Source organism: Akebia trifoliata, chromosome 14 (assembly GCF_017979445.1).
Source record: "Akebia trifoliata isolate Shusen 1 chromosome 14, ASM1797944v1, whole genome shotgun sequence".
Lineage (NCBI taxonomy): Eukaryota > Viridiplantae > Streptophyta > Magnoliopsida > Ranunculales > Lardizabalaceae > Akebia > Akebia trifoliata.
The window spans coordinates 26,252,117-26,268,727 of NC_141388.1; the positions used below are offsets into that span (position 1 = coordinate 26,252,117).

The 16,611-nt window shown below is 43.5% G+C and overlaps 1 protein-coding gene across 1 annotated transcript; it reads right to left on the reverse strand.

Annotated features, from left to right (window-relative positions):
- Positions 1-3,419: 3,419 nt before the first annotated feature.
- LOC147386626 (uncharacterized) lies at positions 3,420-5,564 on the reverse strand. Its single transcript, XM_086424590.1, has 5 exons — positions 4,836-5,564; positions 4,629-4,751; positions 4,134-4,523; positions 3,830-3,937; positions 3,420-3,614 (listed from the first exon to the last, which is right to left on the reverse strand). The coding sequence occupies exons 1-5, from the start codon at positions 5,562-5,564 to the stop codon at positions 3,420-3,422; spliced, it is 1,545 nt and encodes a 514-aa protein (XP_086280716.1).
- Positions 5,565-16,611: the final 11,047 nt, after the last annotated feature.

Genomic DNA, 16,611 nt, shown 5'->3' on the forward strand with positions numbered 1-16,611 from the left:
GTTTCGTCCCAACAAAAGTCTTTTTTGATCAGGAAATGTTCTAGGGCAACACAATGACAATGGCAGCATCAATGATCTTGCAACTTGGTCCAGACCTCCTAAGTCTTATTAGTCGTTGGAGGACTCGAGAGGGGAATCCAGGTCGAATATTCGAAAAAAAAGAGTACTCAAAGTGTAGAGTAGCCGATCTTGCGGTTCAACTTGAGTTGTCAAACCACGAATAGTCGTCAGCAAACTCGAGAGGGGAATCCAGATCTATTACTCAAGAAAGAGTGCCACAACAAGAGTAGAGTCGCCGATCTCGCAGCTCAACTTGAGTCACCAAGCCACAGAGACACAGAAACTCCGAACAGAATTGTAATAATCTAAAGATACAAGCATAGTCTGAAAGGGCATAGTGAAAACCCGAAAGGGCACTATGAGTAAAAGAATCAGACTATGGCAAGATTAAAGCCACCGGCACGATGAAAATCCCAAAAAGGACGTTGATGCGCAAAAATGTGGAAATCGGGTTTGGTGAAAACTGTAACTGGCACTAGGGGCAATAAGGGTTAACAACAAAAAACAAAAAAAAAACAAAAAAACTCCTGGCACGCAAGAGTATAAACTGTGAATGGCAAAAATCCGTCCAAAACTCCGAGACCCAAATAGATAATAACCTTCCGATACCAGGGCATTGGGAACGACTCTAAAGGAACCAAGAGAGTAATTGACATCTGCATCCCCCGTGTGGGGCAAAAACATCGAAATCGTCATAACCAAAGATTTTACGAACTCTGAATTTATCGTACTCATTTGATAAAGACATTTCACAAAATTACATTTCAAAATTACTATTTTGGCCAATGACAACAAAACCTCGAGTTTTTAAGAACAATAGATATAGCTGAGGCCAAGTAAGTACAAAACCTATTTTCTTTGCATTAATCTTCCAACGTTTTTGCATACATCCAGTAAATGACAAGAAAATACAAAAGTAGGAATACAACGCAGTCAATCAAACATCGTGGTGAGAAATGAAAAAAGAGTCAAGGCGTTCCTCCAAAGCACGGATTCGGGCAGCCTGACTCATCATCATTCTCTCAGCATCAGAAGCATCACGGCTCACCAAATATGCTGCAAAATCCTCAAAGTGAGGACACTGGGCAAGCCGATCCCTCAACTCATCAACCTCAGCTCGAAGCTTAGCCACTTCATTACCATCACTACTTCCGGACTGGGCAAGGACAGATGTCAGTCGAGCGATCTATTTCTGCATCTTCCTTTCGGATTTGAGCCAAATAGTCTGAATTCGACGATGATCAGTTTGAGACTCCTCAACTCGATCTCGGTAATCAAAGAAAGATGAAGTACCAGGGCGTGTCCGAGGAACTATCGATACCGATGGTCTCCCAGAAACGAGCTCTCGAATCCAATGCAAGTATGCCGAGAATTGGTGTGCTGCAAAGATGGGTCGACTCAGGACCTCAATCCGACCCCATTCTTTCACAAGTCGACTCAAGAGTACAGTCAACAATGGACCAACCAATTCATTGTAATTCTTCGGGATGAGCACGCCCTGGTCATAGCCAAATTGACGAAGAACCTGAAGTGGTACATAATGAGTGGCATCGTGAAGACCAATCAGAACAAGGAAACGGGCCCCATCAAAGGCAATCACGGGCGACCCTCGAGGTTGGAAGGCACCAACCTACCTTACTTCCTCATCATAAAGGTTGCCGAGAAAAGAATACCATTCTTCTTTGCCACCGGAGATGAAGAGAGCAACTCGCCCCGACATCATGAGTACGAGATCAACATTAACCCAAAATGGGCGATTAACCACTTCAGTTGAAACCAGATGATCCATGAACCAGAACTACAATAACATGAGCATTCTAAACTTGGGAAACTAATAAATTCAAATTTAAATTTAAATCCAAACTAAGATGGAATTTACCTGCAGGAGGGGGGCACATCCTCGAAAAGTCCGATCACGACAGGAAAAACAAGTCGTGAGGGATTGGAACATTCCGCTCAAAAGCATCGGGGCCAACCGGCGTCCCTCCCGGACTTGTTGCACAATGTGAATAAGAGAAAGATCTATGATGTCTCCGCCACCCGGGAACAAGAGTTGACTCACCACCATCAAAGTGAGAGCGTTAAAATGAATCAAAGGCTTCGAGGGATCCGTGAGGCGTCCAATCAAAAAAGACTTGGATATTGTCTTCAAAATCGATCTGCCATCCGGAATCTTCAAAAATTTACGATTTATACCCAAAAAATCAGAAGCCTCACTTCGGAATCCATCACGCAATGGTGGAATCACAACGGGGCACGATATCTCAAGCCCCAACAATACTTCAAGTTCCTCGATAGTGGGAGTCATTTCATGTACCCCAAACCGGAAAAGATTAAGCTCGGGAATCCAATACCCCAACATAGCCTCAATCAAACCCCATTGCAATGGAACCTTAGGCAAAGAGAGGGTGAACCCCAACTTGTTCAAACACCATCGAGCTCTATCATCATTATCCATGATATCTATCCAATTACTCAAGAAAAAATCAACAATGCCATACCTTTTCAAGTTGGGAAGAGTAGATGACACCTCCATAAAGCTTGAGAAAAAGCTTTGAGGGAAGAAGAAGAGTAAAAATCGGTCAAAAGTGAAAAAGAGAAGTAAAGGTGAAAGTGAGATGTTAGGGCAAAATGAAGACTTAAGTAAATCATTCTGGTCCGTGCCCAAAACACGAATGCAATCAAAGATAACTTATCCGTGCCAATAGCACGGATGAAGCAAGATATGACTCATCCGTTCCTAGGGCACGGATAAGACATAAAACACCCTATCCGTGCTATTGGAACGGATGAACATTGAAAAAGTCCATCCGTGCTGAGAACACGGACCAGAACATTCTTCAGCCTTGGGGCCCAAGACATTTGAAATGCTGATAATTCTGGATTACATAATGTTACATAAAAACGATAGAAATTCCTACATGCTCGATAAACGTATTCAAAAATCTCAAAAGCTCTCAAGATATATGTCGGGCACGTAGGAACTCGTCAAAAGCATAGCAGGCCAAATCAGACCTCGAGGGACCACCCCACTCACTTAAATAACGCCTACCACTTACGAACACATTTAAAAGATCATTTGGTTCCTAATCGCACCTTTTACCCAATTGTAAGCTCACCAATATCCAAGAGGACTCAAAAACCCCAATGAGCAATATCCCACCCGAGAAGTTCGAATGAATTGCGCATGTAATCATAACAATGTAACAAATACAAGGAACAATAAGCACAAGTGCATATATATACCAAAGTTGTAATATCTGCATACAATATCTGAAAGTCTAACATATAAACATCTAATGTTTTGCAAGGTACATAAAAAAGGGTCAGACAGAGGGGGGAGCATCGCCCCGAGCACTCTAAGTCTCTGGGATAGTTCTAGAAGAAGATCCAGCCACTACACCCGAGCCAGACACCCCGGAAGAAGGTAGGCCGTGCATCCGCAACCGTCCCTCCGAATCCGTGAGGAAAAGCTCAACATCCAGGGCAGCATCCTGCTCCGTAGTACCAGCAAGATCAACGCCCGGAACGGAGGGTCCAATAGAGGGGGAGGCCTGAAAAGAAAGAAGCAGAACAGATTAAAACACATGCAGTGATATATGATGTTGGAGAAAACAGACGGTTAAATGTAAATACTTACCCTAGGAGATGTCGGAGGTCGTGTAGAAGTACTCGCTCCGTCTCGGCGTCGATAGTAGTCTTGAGAAAATCAGAACGGATGAAAATACATGCTACGGACTACATAAGAAAGAAACGAATAACGACATACCATCTCAGCCTGGAAACGAGACTCCCGCATGGCTGCCTCCAGCTCTAGCTCCTGGATGCGAGCTGCCTGGGCCTCAAGGCGAGCCTCCTGCTCCTCAAGCCGAGCAGCCTGCTCCTCCACCTCAGCCCTAGAGGCCCTCCACCTGTTCTCCATCTCCACTGCCCTCACCGCTTGGGCCTCGATCACATCTTAACCCTCTCGAAAACGACAAAGATCATCAGCCTGAAAAGAAGAAAATCAACCAAGTAAGAATGATAAAAAGTAGAAAATTCTAAAAGAAGGAAGACGACGATAGAATGTATACAGTGACAGCATGCTCCTGTAGAAGGACCCCTCCGATCTCAGTGATCCCGGCCCAGGCAGTGACAGCAGGCATGATGCACCCAATCGAGGCCTCTCGGAACCATGCCCGGTAGTCACCCCCTCTCACCAGCCCAACAACATCTACGCCCCTCGCCTGGGCAAGATACTCGTCCACCGTCATCGCACCCAAGATAGGCTCAGGTGGAGCGACAGGGATGCTAAGACTCCCGTCATGCTGGAAGAACAAGCGCTCCCCTAGATAAAATGTATATCTCTGCTCACCAATGAAGTAGGGGTAGCGATGTCGTCTGGTGTTACGCCTATAGGCGTTCCTCACCTCTTGCCTCTCGCTAACGGTGCGGGGAAAGTCTCGCAAAGTAACAGAGAAGATCTGCAAAAGAGATAGTCAAAAAATAGAAAACTTTAAGGCCAAATGAAAGAGAGAAGATCAAGTACTCACGTCTCAAAGCCGGCACCGATCAATATGGGCTCGAACACTCCTAGGGCTGCTCCTAATTGCCCTGACGTCTCTCATAGCCCAAAAGGCGCCCAGTGGATAGCCCCCATCAGGATGACAACAAGTGGGCAGGTAAAATGGAAAGAACACATGAACAAAAATCTAAAAGAAAAAGCGCAAAGTGTCAGACAGTGAATGAGATGTCAAGAAGAAAATTAGGGAAGAATAAGACTGAGACCCGTTTACCTCAATAAAGTGCCAGAAGAACTGAGTGGAGATGCCAGCTCCACGGGGCGTAGTGATGCCCACCACTACTCGATCAAGTCCGACCAGAATGGTACCGTAAATGAGACTACCCCAATCAAAATCGCCAATGTGGTCGATATCACGCATAACAGAGAGGAATGTGGTAGAAACTGAAGAATCGTCGTCTAAGAAAAAACAGCTACCAATGAGAAGGAGAAAATAGATCCGAAAGATGATGTCGAAATCACGGTCACCAAAGCGGGCCGATCTCTCTCTATAGGTAGGCGGAGCTCCATCCTCCCCCTCAATCAACAGTAGACCCATCAAGACCTCCGTAGTGATACGCCCCTGCTTCCCTACCATGGAGGCAGGGACTATGGTGATGCCTAGTAACTCGCCCACCTCCTGGATAGATAGCAGAGTCAAAGGTAGAGGCTCTCCATCCATCGCGATACTCGTAATCGCCACAAAATCCGAAGGCTTGATGCCTATCTCCACCTCTGGCATATGGAATGAATGAATCGCCAGAAACCACCTCTCCACCATGGCTAAGAACAAAGGTCGGTCCGCCTTGAAAGACGGTATCTGCAGGAAGGCACTAAAGCCTACTGTGGCAAACTGTGTCCTGATATCGTCAGAAAATAGGGCAGCAGTCGATAAAACGGTGCTCCACCTCCCACGAAAACTGGTCGATGGATAAGGAATAGGAATATCCAATCGGACCAACATCGAAACATGCCTCCCTAGGCCACGAAGAAGCGAGGTATCCGGCACTCTCTCGCTCTCCTCTACAGGGATCTCGACCCTGGGAATCTCTCTGCCGACTCTACCAGCACCTACAGCCCTATCCGCCCGGCCTCGGCCACCGCGTCAACCCCTACCACCACTACCGCTCGGTAGATCCTCAACTGGACCACTGTGAAAAGAACTGGCCTCATCTGCCCTGCTACCAGACGAAGAACCAGCTACCGACGCAGAATCGGGCCTACGTGAAGGCTGTCTCGGCCAACCATACTCTGTAGCCACCCCAGAGCCCAAAGCAAAGCGAGCCCGGGTCCAGGGCCTCGCCTCCTCCTCCTCGTCAGAAGAATGCTGCGCCACTCGAGTCCGTCGCTCTCTACCCATCTGCAAGCCACCATGTGATCAATCAAGAATGCAAAAATCCTAACGTCACGCATCGCGATGAAACGGACCCAGTTAAAACCCAGTCCAACCCAGTTGACCCAAGTCAAACCCGGTCAACTCGGGTCAAACCTAGTCCACTTAAGTTGAATCCAATCTAACCTAAGTCATAACCCGACCAACCCAGTCAACCGAAGTCAACTAAACCCAGTTTAACTCAAACTTAGTCAACCCTATCAAACCCAATCGATTCAAGTCAAAACTCAGTCAACTCAAGTCAAAACTCGATCAAACCCAGTCAACTCAGTCAAACCTATCCAAGCTAAGTCAAGCCTAACCCACCTCAGTCAAACACAGTCAACTCAGGATTAAAACCTAGCCCAACCAACTGGCTCAATCCAGTCAACCAAAGTCAAACTCAGTCAACCTAGTCCATCTAAGTCAAGTCCAATCTAACTTAGTTCAACCCAACTCAGTCAAAACCCAACCAATCGGGGTCAAACCTAGCCAATCCGAGTCAAACCAACCCAGTCAACTCAGTCAACCCAGTCAAACCCAATCGAAGTCAAACCTAGCCAATCCGAGTCGAACCTACCCAGCCAACTCGATCAACCCTAGCCGATCTAAGTCAAACCGGCCCTACCTAGCTGAAACTACACCCATCGGGCCAAGGAACCATTCAAGGGAAGGAAAGTACGTGCATGCCTGAAAACAAAACAAAAACGAGCATATTATAAGTAAGCAGAGCATGGGTAGCGAATCAAAACACTCATACCTCGAGCAAGCAAAATGAGAAGGGCCAACATGATAACACAGAAATCAAGGAAAAATTAACTCGCCTAAACAAAACAGTTCAGCACAGGCCAACTCAGACAACCTTCGAAACCGTCCTTAAACCCTATCGATTCCCACCGCAAAGCCAACACCTAAACCACCCCGCTTCCCACCCGAAACAATCTCGTTGACGGCCTAAAACAACCCCCAATCTTAACCCAAGCAGTACCCCATTTCCGTTCCTAACAGCCCCTAAAACCTTCATAGTTCTCACCACGAACAACACCTAAGTCGTCCTATCAACCATAAAATCATCTCGTACTCACCATCATTACCCAAAAAACCCCCAGTCGTCAGTCTATCATCAAAAGCAAAGCTCTCATCAAAACAATCCCAAATCATTATTAGCAGCCAAAAATCCACCCCTCGGCTAATAACCTAGTCAACACCCTAACCATAACCCAAATAGTCCCTAGAAATAGCATTCCCTTCTACCCAAACAGTCCAATCCAGCCACCGCAGCTTCCACAGAAACAACCTCGTGGACCACATGCATCTCAACCAAACCCATGCCATCAGCCTACTTCACCCAAAACACCTCACCCGAACTCATGACGTACCATACCAAGTCCACCACCAAATCGGTACTCGCTACTCCATCCCCAACAACCCATTAGAGACTATGCATCGGCCATGATTCCCAAGCTTCTTAGGAGATTCTCATACAAAATAAACCCCCAGTCTCTCACAGTTTTACATCCAAACAAGCCATGCATTCACATCCAATCAAGTAATGGCAAAAAAAAAAAAGCAAGCAAAATAAGACGGCAATAACCGATAACATGTGTTCGAAACATGATAAATTTCATCCCACGTACTCAAAGAACCATGCAAAAAGCAATAAAATAATGAAAATACAAAAAAAAGGGGGTGCCTATGTCCTAGATAAATCGAAATCATCATCATCACTCAACTAGGCAAATCAAGGGCAAGACAAGAGGAACACAATGAATAAAAAACTTACCTCAAACGCGTAACTCCCAAAGAATTTCTCGAGGTTTCAAGTCGCTGCTACAAATGTTCAAATGCAACCAACGAGCGCTCCGAATCGTTCCAACACTCCACTAAATGCCCAAATCAGCGAAGTTAATAAGAAAATAAAGAGACAAGAAGAAAAATCGCCAAAAGTCGCCAGATAGAAAGAAAAACTGGAAGAAAACGGAGAAGAAACTGAAAATGAAAGGGCGAGCAGGCTTTAACCGTTTAAAATTCATACTGGTCCGTGCCACCAGCACGGACAAAGCAAAGGGCGCACTATCCGTATCGCTATCACGGATATAGACAATTTTATTGGAACCGTTCCCACAACACAGATAAAATGGAGCTGAGAGCCATCCGTGCCTTAAACACGGATGAAAGTAAATAAAAAACTATCCGTGCCTTAAGCACGGATCAGTAAAAATCAAAAAATCGAGTCAAAAACCAAATAAAAATAAATAAATAAATAAAAATCAAAAATCAAAAATAAAATAAAATCAAATCAAAAATCAAAAAGTCAAAAACAAAAAACAAAAACAAAAAAAAGAAACAAAAAAAAAGGGAATCAAAAATTGAAAAAATCAGAAAATTTTCAAAATCCTTTCAACTTACACTTAATTTCGATTTTGTAAAACACGACCGAGAAATACCCAAATTTCAAAATCACCAAATCTTCATCAAATCCGAGGTCTCACACGAGCTCCGCGCCATCGAGACCAAAGAATCAATAAGGTAACTCTGTCAGACCCCGCACTTGAGTAACCATTTTTCTACAAAAGTCATCAATTCAGCCGGTAATTCGAAGTCGTGTTTTGCAAAATTTCGTCGGGCCCGTACAAATAGGGGTTTAGTCTATTCTTTGTAGTTCTTTGCACGCAATTTCTGCAAAAAAGGGCAGCTTTAGACACCTCGATTTGAACGGGCCCTCACTCGAAAGGGCCCAAAAATAGCAATGCTCCAATAAAGAATTGGCAAAAGGGCCTCGATGGCCCGAATCATCGGAACATGACATTTTTGCCAAAATCAAAGCCTCTAATACCTCTCAATGGATTAGTAGGTCCACCAAAGGGATCCGGCAAGTTCATACCTACCCCACTCCATTCAAAATACTGATTTTCCAACAAAATAGGCCAACGGGCCTCTAAAGCCCAAAACGCTAAAAATGGCAATTGAATTGAACCGAAGCCCCTAAGACCACCCAGTGGTCCAAGGGACTCACCAAAAGGGTTGTGACCCATCCTACACGTGCTCGACCTCACCGCACCTCCTTTATGGCCAAGAAAAAATCGAACGATCGATGAAACTCTCCAACGGGCCTAAAATGCCCAATTCGCTAACACGTGGCATTTTCGATCAAATCGATGATTGCAAAAATCTAAAAACAAAAAAAAAATTAAAAAAATTAAAAGCGTGAGACTTGGGATACCTACCCTCCATCTATCGCCTACCACTCCGCCTCGAAATTCAAAATAACCCACAACCCTCCTAAACCCAAGCCCAACACTTAAAAGCCCATAAACCTATCCAATTCATTATCCAACCCACTACCTTAACCCATTATCCATTATTCACATCAACCAATCATAATCTTCACATCAAAAGATGACACATGTCATCACCATCCTTCACCTCCCTCATCTCATCACCCATCCCCATAACCATTCTCTAAAAAAATCAACCAAACACATCACCATCTCTCCAAAATCAACTCAACTCATACCCCAATCCATCACCATTCCCTAACATCATCAACCACCCACATCACCACCCATATCTCTTACATATCAACCCATCACTTTTCCTTAAAACACTCCAACATAATCCCATCAACTCATACTTCCCTCATCATCAATTAACTAACCCACTTCCCTCTCTCTAATCAAACAACCCCCATCAACCAATCAACCAATCTCATCACCTCACCCCCTCATCATGATTGCCACATGGCATCATCTCCTTTCTCCTCCCAAAAATCAACTTAACAACCTCTTACACAACCCATTCTCCTAAATCTACACACCTCACCTCATCAACCAATCTAACACTCATTCTCTAAACCACCCCCACTCCACCACCAACCATCACTCATGTCAACCCATCAAACACTCTACCCAAATGGATTTGGGTAGGATCCAACCCATTTGGATCTAAACCTCACCCATTTTCACTCATTACACATTTACCCTCCATTTTTCCTTAAATTTCACACCTTTCACTTCCAAATCCTATGCCATTACCCCTCCTCTCACATTTTAACCCATTATGCCCCCAAACCTTCTCTCAACTCCTATAAATACCCTCTTCCTTCCTTCCAAAAGGGGGTTACAAAAACTATCATTAAGTTATACCAAGTCTCCCTAAGAAAAACCTACTCTTTCTACTCATCTTCACTAATCTCTCATAACACACTCTAAAAAGGGAAAGATTCACTCTCAACTCATTCAGGATCTAAGAGGCATAGAAGAAAAAGAAGAAGAAGTGAGGAAACAAGAGTGACCTTGGAGCTTCAAGGTAGGTTTAAAACCCCCCCTCCCCTCTCTCTAACCTTCTCTTCCTCCCTCTTCTATCTTCCCCCTCCCATTCATTTTATTTTAAAGTTTAAGATGGTTGGACCCTAAGGCACATGATCCATTAGGATCATCTCTTTCAATGAGATGATCTTATGATCAAGCCGAAAGCAACCCCTATCTAAGTTACAAATGCACCCATGCGGTATTCTATTTTTATTTTTATTTTTATTTTTATTTTTTAAAAACAAAATTGCCGAGTTCTTTGAGGTTACCGTCACGTGGCAGGGAGAAAGGGGTGCCTAACACCTTCCCTTTTCTCCAACCGAGCCGCTTACCCGAATCTCACGGTTAACCACCCCTTGTCCATTGTGAGTCACTAAAATGCCAAAATGCCATTTTTTCGAAAATGTACCTCGGGTGACCATTCACACCCACTTCCGACTTGAATGGTGGCGACTCCAATATTTAGTAGTCGTGGCCGTTGTAATGACGAAAACCACGTAGCTACAGGCATTATTATGCCAATTAACATCTTGGGTTGATGATAACATCTTGAGTTTCTTAAGGAATTAAAATCTTTAATTCAGGTTTTTTTTCCTTTTCTGATAAATAACTTTGGAGCCCCACTCCATTTATATGTTGTATTTAATAGTCAACATCAGTCTTTTTATAATTCTATACACGTCTACTTTTTCTACCTTGCAAACTAAAACATATTTTCAGTGAACCTTTAAATTAGATTAGGGAACTTCTCATTCCTTTATAAAATATCTCAATAGAAAGATCAATTTAAACCTACATAGGTATCATGTAGAATCAATAATTTCAGAAAAAATGTACAACATCATGCTATGCTTAATGAAAGTAAATGAAATAATGATGTCAGGAACATGAGCAACATAGCTAGCACTAATATAAATATCAATCGGAAATTAATAATGAAATGCATACAACTGCAATTTACATGTGCCTTTTGTAGACACCCCAATTTGAACGGGCCCTCACTCGAAAGAGCCCAAAAATAGTGATTTCTAGATAAATTTGACCAGCGGGCCTCGAAGGCCCGAAGCATTAAAATGTGATGTTCTAGCCCAAAATCCGAGCCTCTAACACCTCTCAATGGGTCAGTAGGTCCACCAAAGGGACCCGGCAAGCTCACATCTACCCCGCTCCATGAAAAATGTCGATTTTCCAACAAAAAGGTCAACGGGCCTCTAAGGCCCAAAACGCTAAAAATGACATTTTGAATTTAACCGAGATCCCTAAGACCACCCAATGGTCTAAGGGACCCACAAGAAGGGTTGTGACCCATCCCACACGTGTTCAACATCACCGCTCCACGCTTACATCCAAAAATCGATAAAATCCTTCAAACGGGCCCAAAAAGCCCGATTTGTCAACACACGACATTTTGATCAAATCAATAATTTCAAAAATTTCAAAAAAATCAAAAAAATAAAAATGTGAGACCTTGGATACCTACCCCCATCTACCTCCCGCCGTCCCACCTCGAGATCCGCAAACACCCTAAGTCCCTTTGAGGCCCACAAACCTTCACTCCTTTCCTAAAAATAATTTCTTACCTTACCCTTAACCCAAAATTAATCCTATATCACCTAAACCCTAAACAAACCTTATATAACCCACAACCCTCCTAAACCCAAGCCAAACACTTAAAAGCCCACTAACTATTACCCATATCCAACTCATTACCTAACCCATAACCTTAACCCATTACCCATTACCCACATCAACCAATCAACCCCTCAATATCAAAAGATGACACATGTCATCACCACCCTTCACCTCCTTCATCTAATCACCCACTCCCATCACCATTCTCTAAACACTCTATCTAACCCACATCACCTCTCTCCAAAATCACCTCAACCCATACCCTACCCTAACCTACCCTATCTCCATTCTCTAACATTATTAACCACCCACACCTTAACCCATACCCTAACCCATCACCATTCTCTAACATCATCACCCATATCCCTTATAAATCAACCCATCACTTTCCCTTAAAACACTCCAACAAAATCACCTCAACCCATACTTCCTTCATCATCAATCAACTAACCCACACTCCTATCTCTAATCAAACAACCCCCATCAACCAATCAACCAATCTCATCACCTCACCCTCTCATCATGATTGTCACATGGCATCATCCCCTCTCTCCTCCCAAAAATCAATTTAACAACCTCTTACACTACCCATTCTCCAAAATCTACACACCTCACCTCATCAACCAACCTAACACTTCTTCTCTAAACAACTCTCTTACACCCCACTCCCCCCATCAACCATCACTCATCTCATCCCACCAAACATTTTACCCAAATGGATTTAGGTAAAATCCAAACCATTTGGGTTAAAACACAACCCACTTTCATCCTTTACATAAATACCCTCACTTGTATTCCAAATTTCAAACCTTCCACCTCTAAAACCCATGCCATTATCATCCCTTTCAAAATTTAACCCCATCATACCCCCAAACCTCCTCTCAACTCCTATAAATACCCCCAAACCTCCTTCCAAAAAGGGTGACCAAGTATTACAAAGTTTTCACCAAGTCTCCCTAAAAAAAAATCTACTTTCTCTACTTATCTCCACTACTCTCTCCTACCACCCTCTAAAAAAGAAAGTAATTTTTCTCATACTCCACCAAGGACAAAAGGATTCAAAGAAGAAGAAGAAGAAAAGAGGATCAAGGATACAAGGTGGGTGCAACAAACACCCCCCTCTCTCTCTCTACACCCTCTCCTCTTCCCTTTTCTATCATCCCCCTTCTTTTCATTTTATTTTAAATAGGTTGAACATGAAGGGACCCCATGGCTAAAGGTCTAAAAGGGTTATTTCCATCAATGAAATAACCCTACGACCAAGCCAAAAGCGAATCCCTATCGAGGATACAAACACTCCCACGTGGCACTTTATTTTTCAAGGTTCTTTAAAATAAAAAATGACTGAATTGTGTTGAGGTTACCGCCATTTGACGGGGAAAAAAGGGTACCTAATACCTTTCCTTTTCTCCAACCGAGCCACTTGCCCGAACCTTTAGGTTTGATTAGTTTCCTATCCGTTGCGAGTCACTAACGCCAAAAAATGGCAATTTTTCGAAAAGTATACACCGGGTGACCATTCACACCCATTTACAATTTTAATGGTGGCGACTCCAAATAGTAGTATATGTGGCCATCGTAAGGATGAAAACCACGTATCTACAGCTGGCGACTCCACTGGGGATACCATGGTTCATTCCTTGTGACAACTCGGTCATTTTTGAAAAAAGAAAAAAACAAAACACAGATTTCTAAGTTACTAACATGGTTTGTTTGTGGTTTCCCATGTTCTTTTTTTTTATTTTGTTCCAAGTCCATTGTAATATTTATTTATTTTTCATTGCTTGTATCATGATATTTGTAAGGGGGTCGATGAAAAATAATGAATGAAAATGCACATGTGCACTTGCGAGCATAGCCTCACTTCCAAGCCACCCTACCCTCAATATACATAAGTCCGATGATTAGTAGCTCTACGGCTTGAGATCGTTATTTCAAGTGTCGGGAATGAACACATCAAACCCGATCACCAACCAACGACGTGTGTACTTCGGTATGCATCGAGGTTTGAAGATCGGGTAGCCGTGAAGCCACCTATTAAACTCATGCATATGCCCGGCTAGATGAGCTAGGACACAAATTTTTGATGTTATATCGACCCCCAAGCAATTTGTAATTGTACAAGTTGTAGTCAGGCCTTGAAGCCCAAGTTGTAAGCCCCAAAGAGGCACGCGTAGATTGTAGGATATTTATTTTCGTTTTCCTTCCATCTCCTCTTAGGTAAAAGGGGAGGAATGCATCACATTAAGGTTAAAAAAAAACAGTGAGCAAAGGACTTAGAACAATGGGAGACATCCAAAATAGTGGCAACGAAACCAGTTTCTGTGATTTGCAGAAACTGGGTTTCTTTCTGGTTCGTGCACATAACACGGTTAGGCACGAATGTGTCTCATCCGTTCCAGAAACACGGATGAGACAGTGAGTACTTCATCCATTCCAAAAGCACGGATGAGACAACGGAGATTTTAACCGTGCTCCAGACACGGTTAAAACGAAAAATCACCTTATCCGTGCCTTGAGTACGGTTGAAATAATAGATGTCTCATCCGTGCCATTAACACGGACCAGAGTGAACTCGACCCTACAGGTTGAACTCGACAGCCCATTTTTGAAGGGAGCTACTTACTAATCGATCCAACGTTGATGGCATCCTTAGAAAAATCTCAAGTTTTGGGACAAATTAAGTAAGGTGGATTTTGTTTATTAATGTTTCCAAAAATAAAAATAAAAAAACAAAAAACAAAAAAATAAAAATAAAATATAAAACAATAAAAAAAAAGGGAAGGGGCGAAATTTGCGGACTTTCCAACTCAAAACAATTTTGTGAACCGAATCCCCACTTGTATCCATTTAAATCGGGCCCACAATCCAAACCATTCCAACTGGGTCCACGACCCAGATCCAATCCAACTGGGTCCACGCCCCAGATCCATTTTCAATTGGGTTACGACCCAGATCCAATCCAACTGGGTTACGACCCAGATCCATTTTCAATTGGGTTACAACCCAGATCCACTTCCAACTGGGTCCACGACCCAGATCCTATCCAACTGGGTCCACGACCCAGATCCACTTCCAACTGGGTCCATAACTCAGATCCATTTCCAAATGGGTCCACGACTCAGATCCGATCCAACTGGGTCCATGACCCAGATCCACTTCCAACTGGGTCCATGACCCAGATCCATTTCCAAATGGGTCCACGACCCAGATCCAATCCAACCGGGTATACGACCCAGATCCACTTCCAACTGGGTCCACGACCCAGATCCACTTCAATTGGGTCCATGACCCAGATCCGATCCAACTAGGTCCATGACCCAGATCCATTTTCAATTGGGTTACGACCCCGATCCGACCCAACTGGGTCTACGACCCAGATCCACTTCCCACTGGGTCCATGACCCAGATCCAAATCATTTCAACTGGGTTTACAACCCAGATTTGTTTTCAACTGGATTAGCAATCCAGATTCAATTTCGAACCAAGTCCACGATCTAACAAAGATGACAACCAATCGATCGACTCAAATGCATTCAACTTTTTCAAAAAAAAAAAAAAAACAAAACCAGATTTTAAAAAGTACCAATTGCAGTTATTGATCAAAGTTGATGCCTAGAAAGATCTTACCCTGTTGATACGAGGGGGATAGACTATGTTTATTCAGAGAACAAGGTGATTTAAGAGTGTCATTGTGCGCTACCTCTTCCTTGGAGATCTGCCTGGCCGAAGATGATTTCAGAGAACTGAATCGGAGGCTACTAAAAACATGGGTTATTCCAAATCGATTTATCTCAAAATTATTTTTTTTATAAATATTTTCCCGACTTCGTGTCGATGCCAGCTTCGTGCTGATGAAATTACTTTTTCAAAATATTTTCCCGACTCCGTGTCGATGTCGGCCTCGTGTTGATGAAACTACCTTTTTCAAAATATTTTCTCGACTCCGTGTCGATGCCGGCCCCGTGCTGATGAAACTACCTCTTTCAAAATATTTTACCGACTCCATGTCGATGCCAGCTCCGTGCTGATGAAATTACTTTTTTAAATGTTTTCCCGACTCCGTGTCGATGCCAACTCCGTGCTGATGAAATTACTCTTTCAAAACGTTTTCCCGACCCCGTGTCGATGCCAGCTCCGCGCTGATAAAATTACATTTTAAATGTTTTCCCAACCCCGTGTCGATGCCAGCTCCGTGCTGATGCCAACTCCGTGTTGAGGCCGACTCCACGTCGATGCCAGCTCCGTGCTGAGATAACTCTGCTTTCAAAATGTTTTCCCGACCCCGTGTCGATGCCAGCTCCGTACTGATGAAATTACTTTTTCAAAATGTTTTCCCGACCCCGTGTCGATGCTAGCCCCGTGCTGATGCCAACTCCGTGCTGATGCCGACTCCGTGTCGATGCCAGCTCCGTACTGAGATAATTCTACTTTCAAAATGTTTTCCCGACCCCGTGTCGATGCCAGCTCCGTACTGATGAAATTACATTTCCTAAAATAGTTTACCGACTCCGTGTCGATACCAGCTCCATGCTGATGCCAACTCCGCGTTGATGCCGACTCCGTGTCGATGTCAGCTCCGTGCTGATGTAATTCTTTTGTAAAATATTTTACCAACTTCGTGTTGATGCCGGCTCCGCGTCGAGAAATTACTTATTTGCTAAAAATCATAATAAACAACTTTACCCAACTTAATA

Excerpts from the sequence above, each read along its gene's own strand:
- LOC147386626 (XM_086424590.1), bottom strand. The coding sequence starts at position 5,564 with ATGTTGGTCCGATTGGATATTCCTATTCCTTATCCATCGACCAGTTTT. Across the intron at positions 4,752-4,835 it reads TCTTCTGGCACTTTATTGAG|ATTTTTGTTCATGTGTTCTT; the intron begins GTAAACGGGTCT and ends TTTTTCTTTTAG. Across the intron at positions 3,615-3,829 it reads CTCGTTTCCAGGCTGAGATG|GCCTCCCCCTCTATTGGACC; the intron begins GTATGTCGTTAT and ends CTTTCTTTTCAG.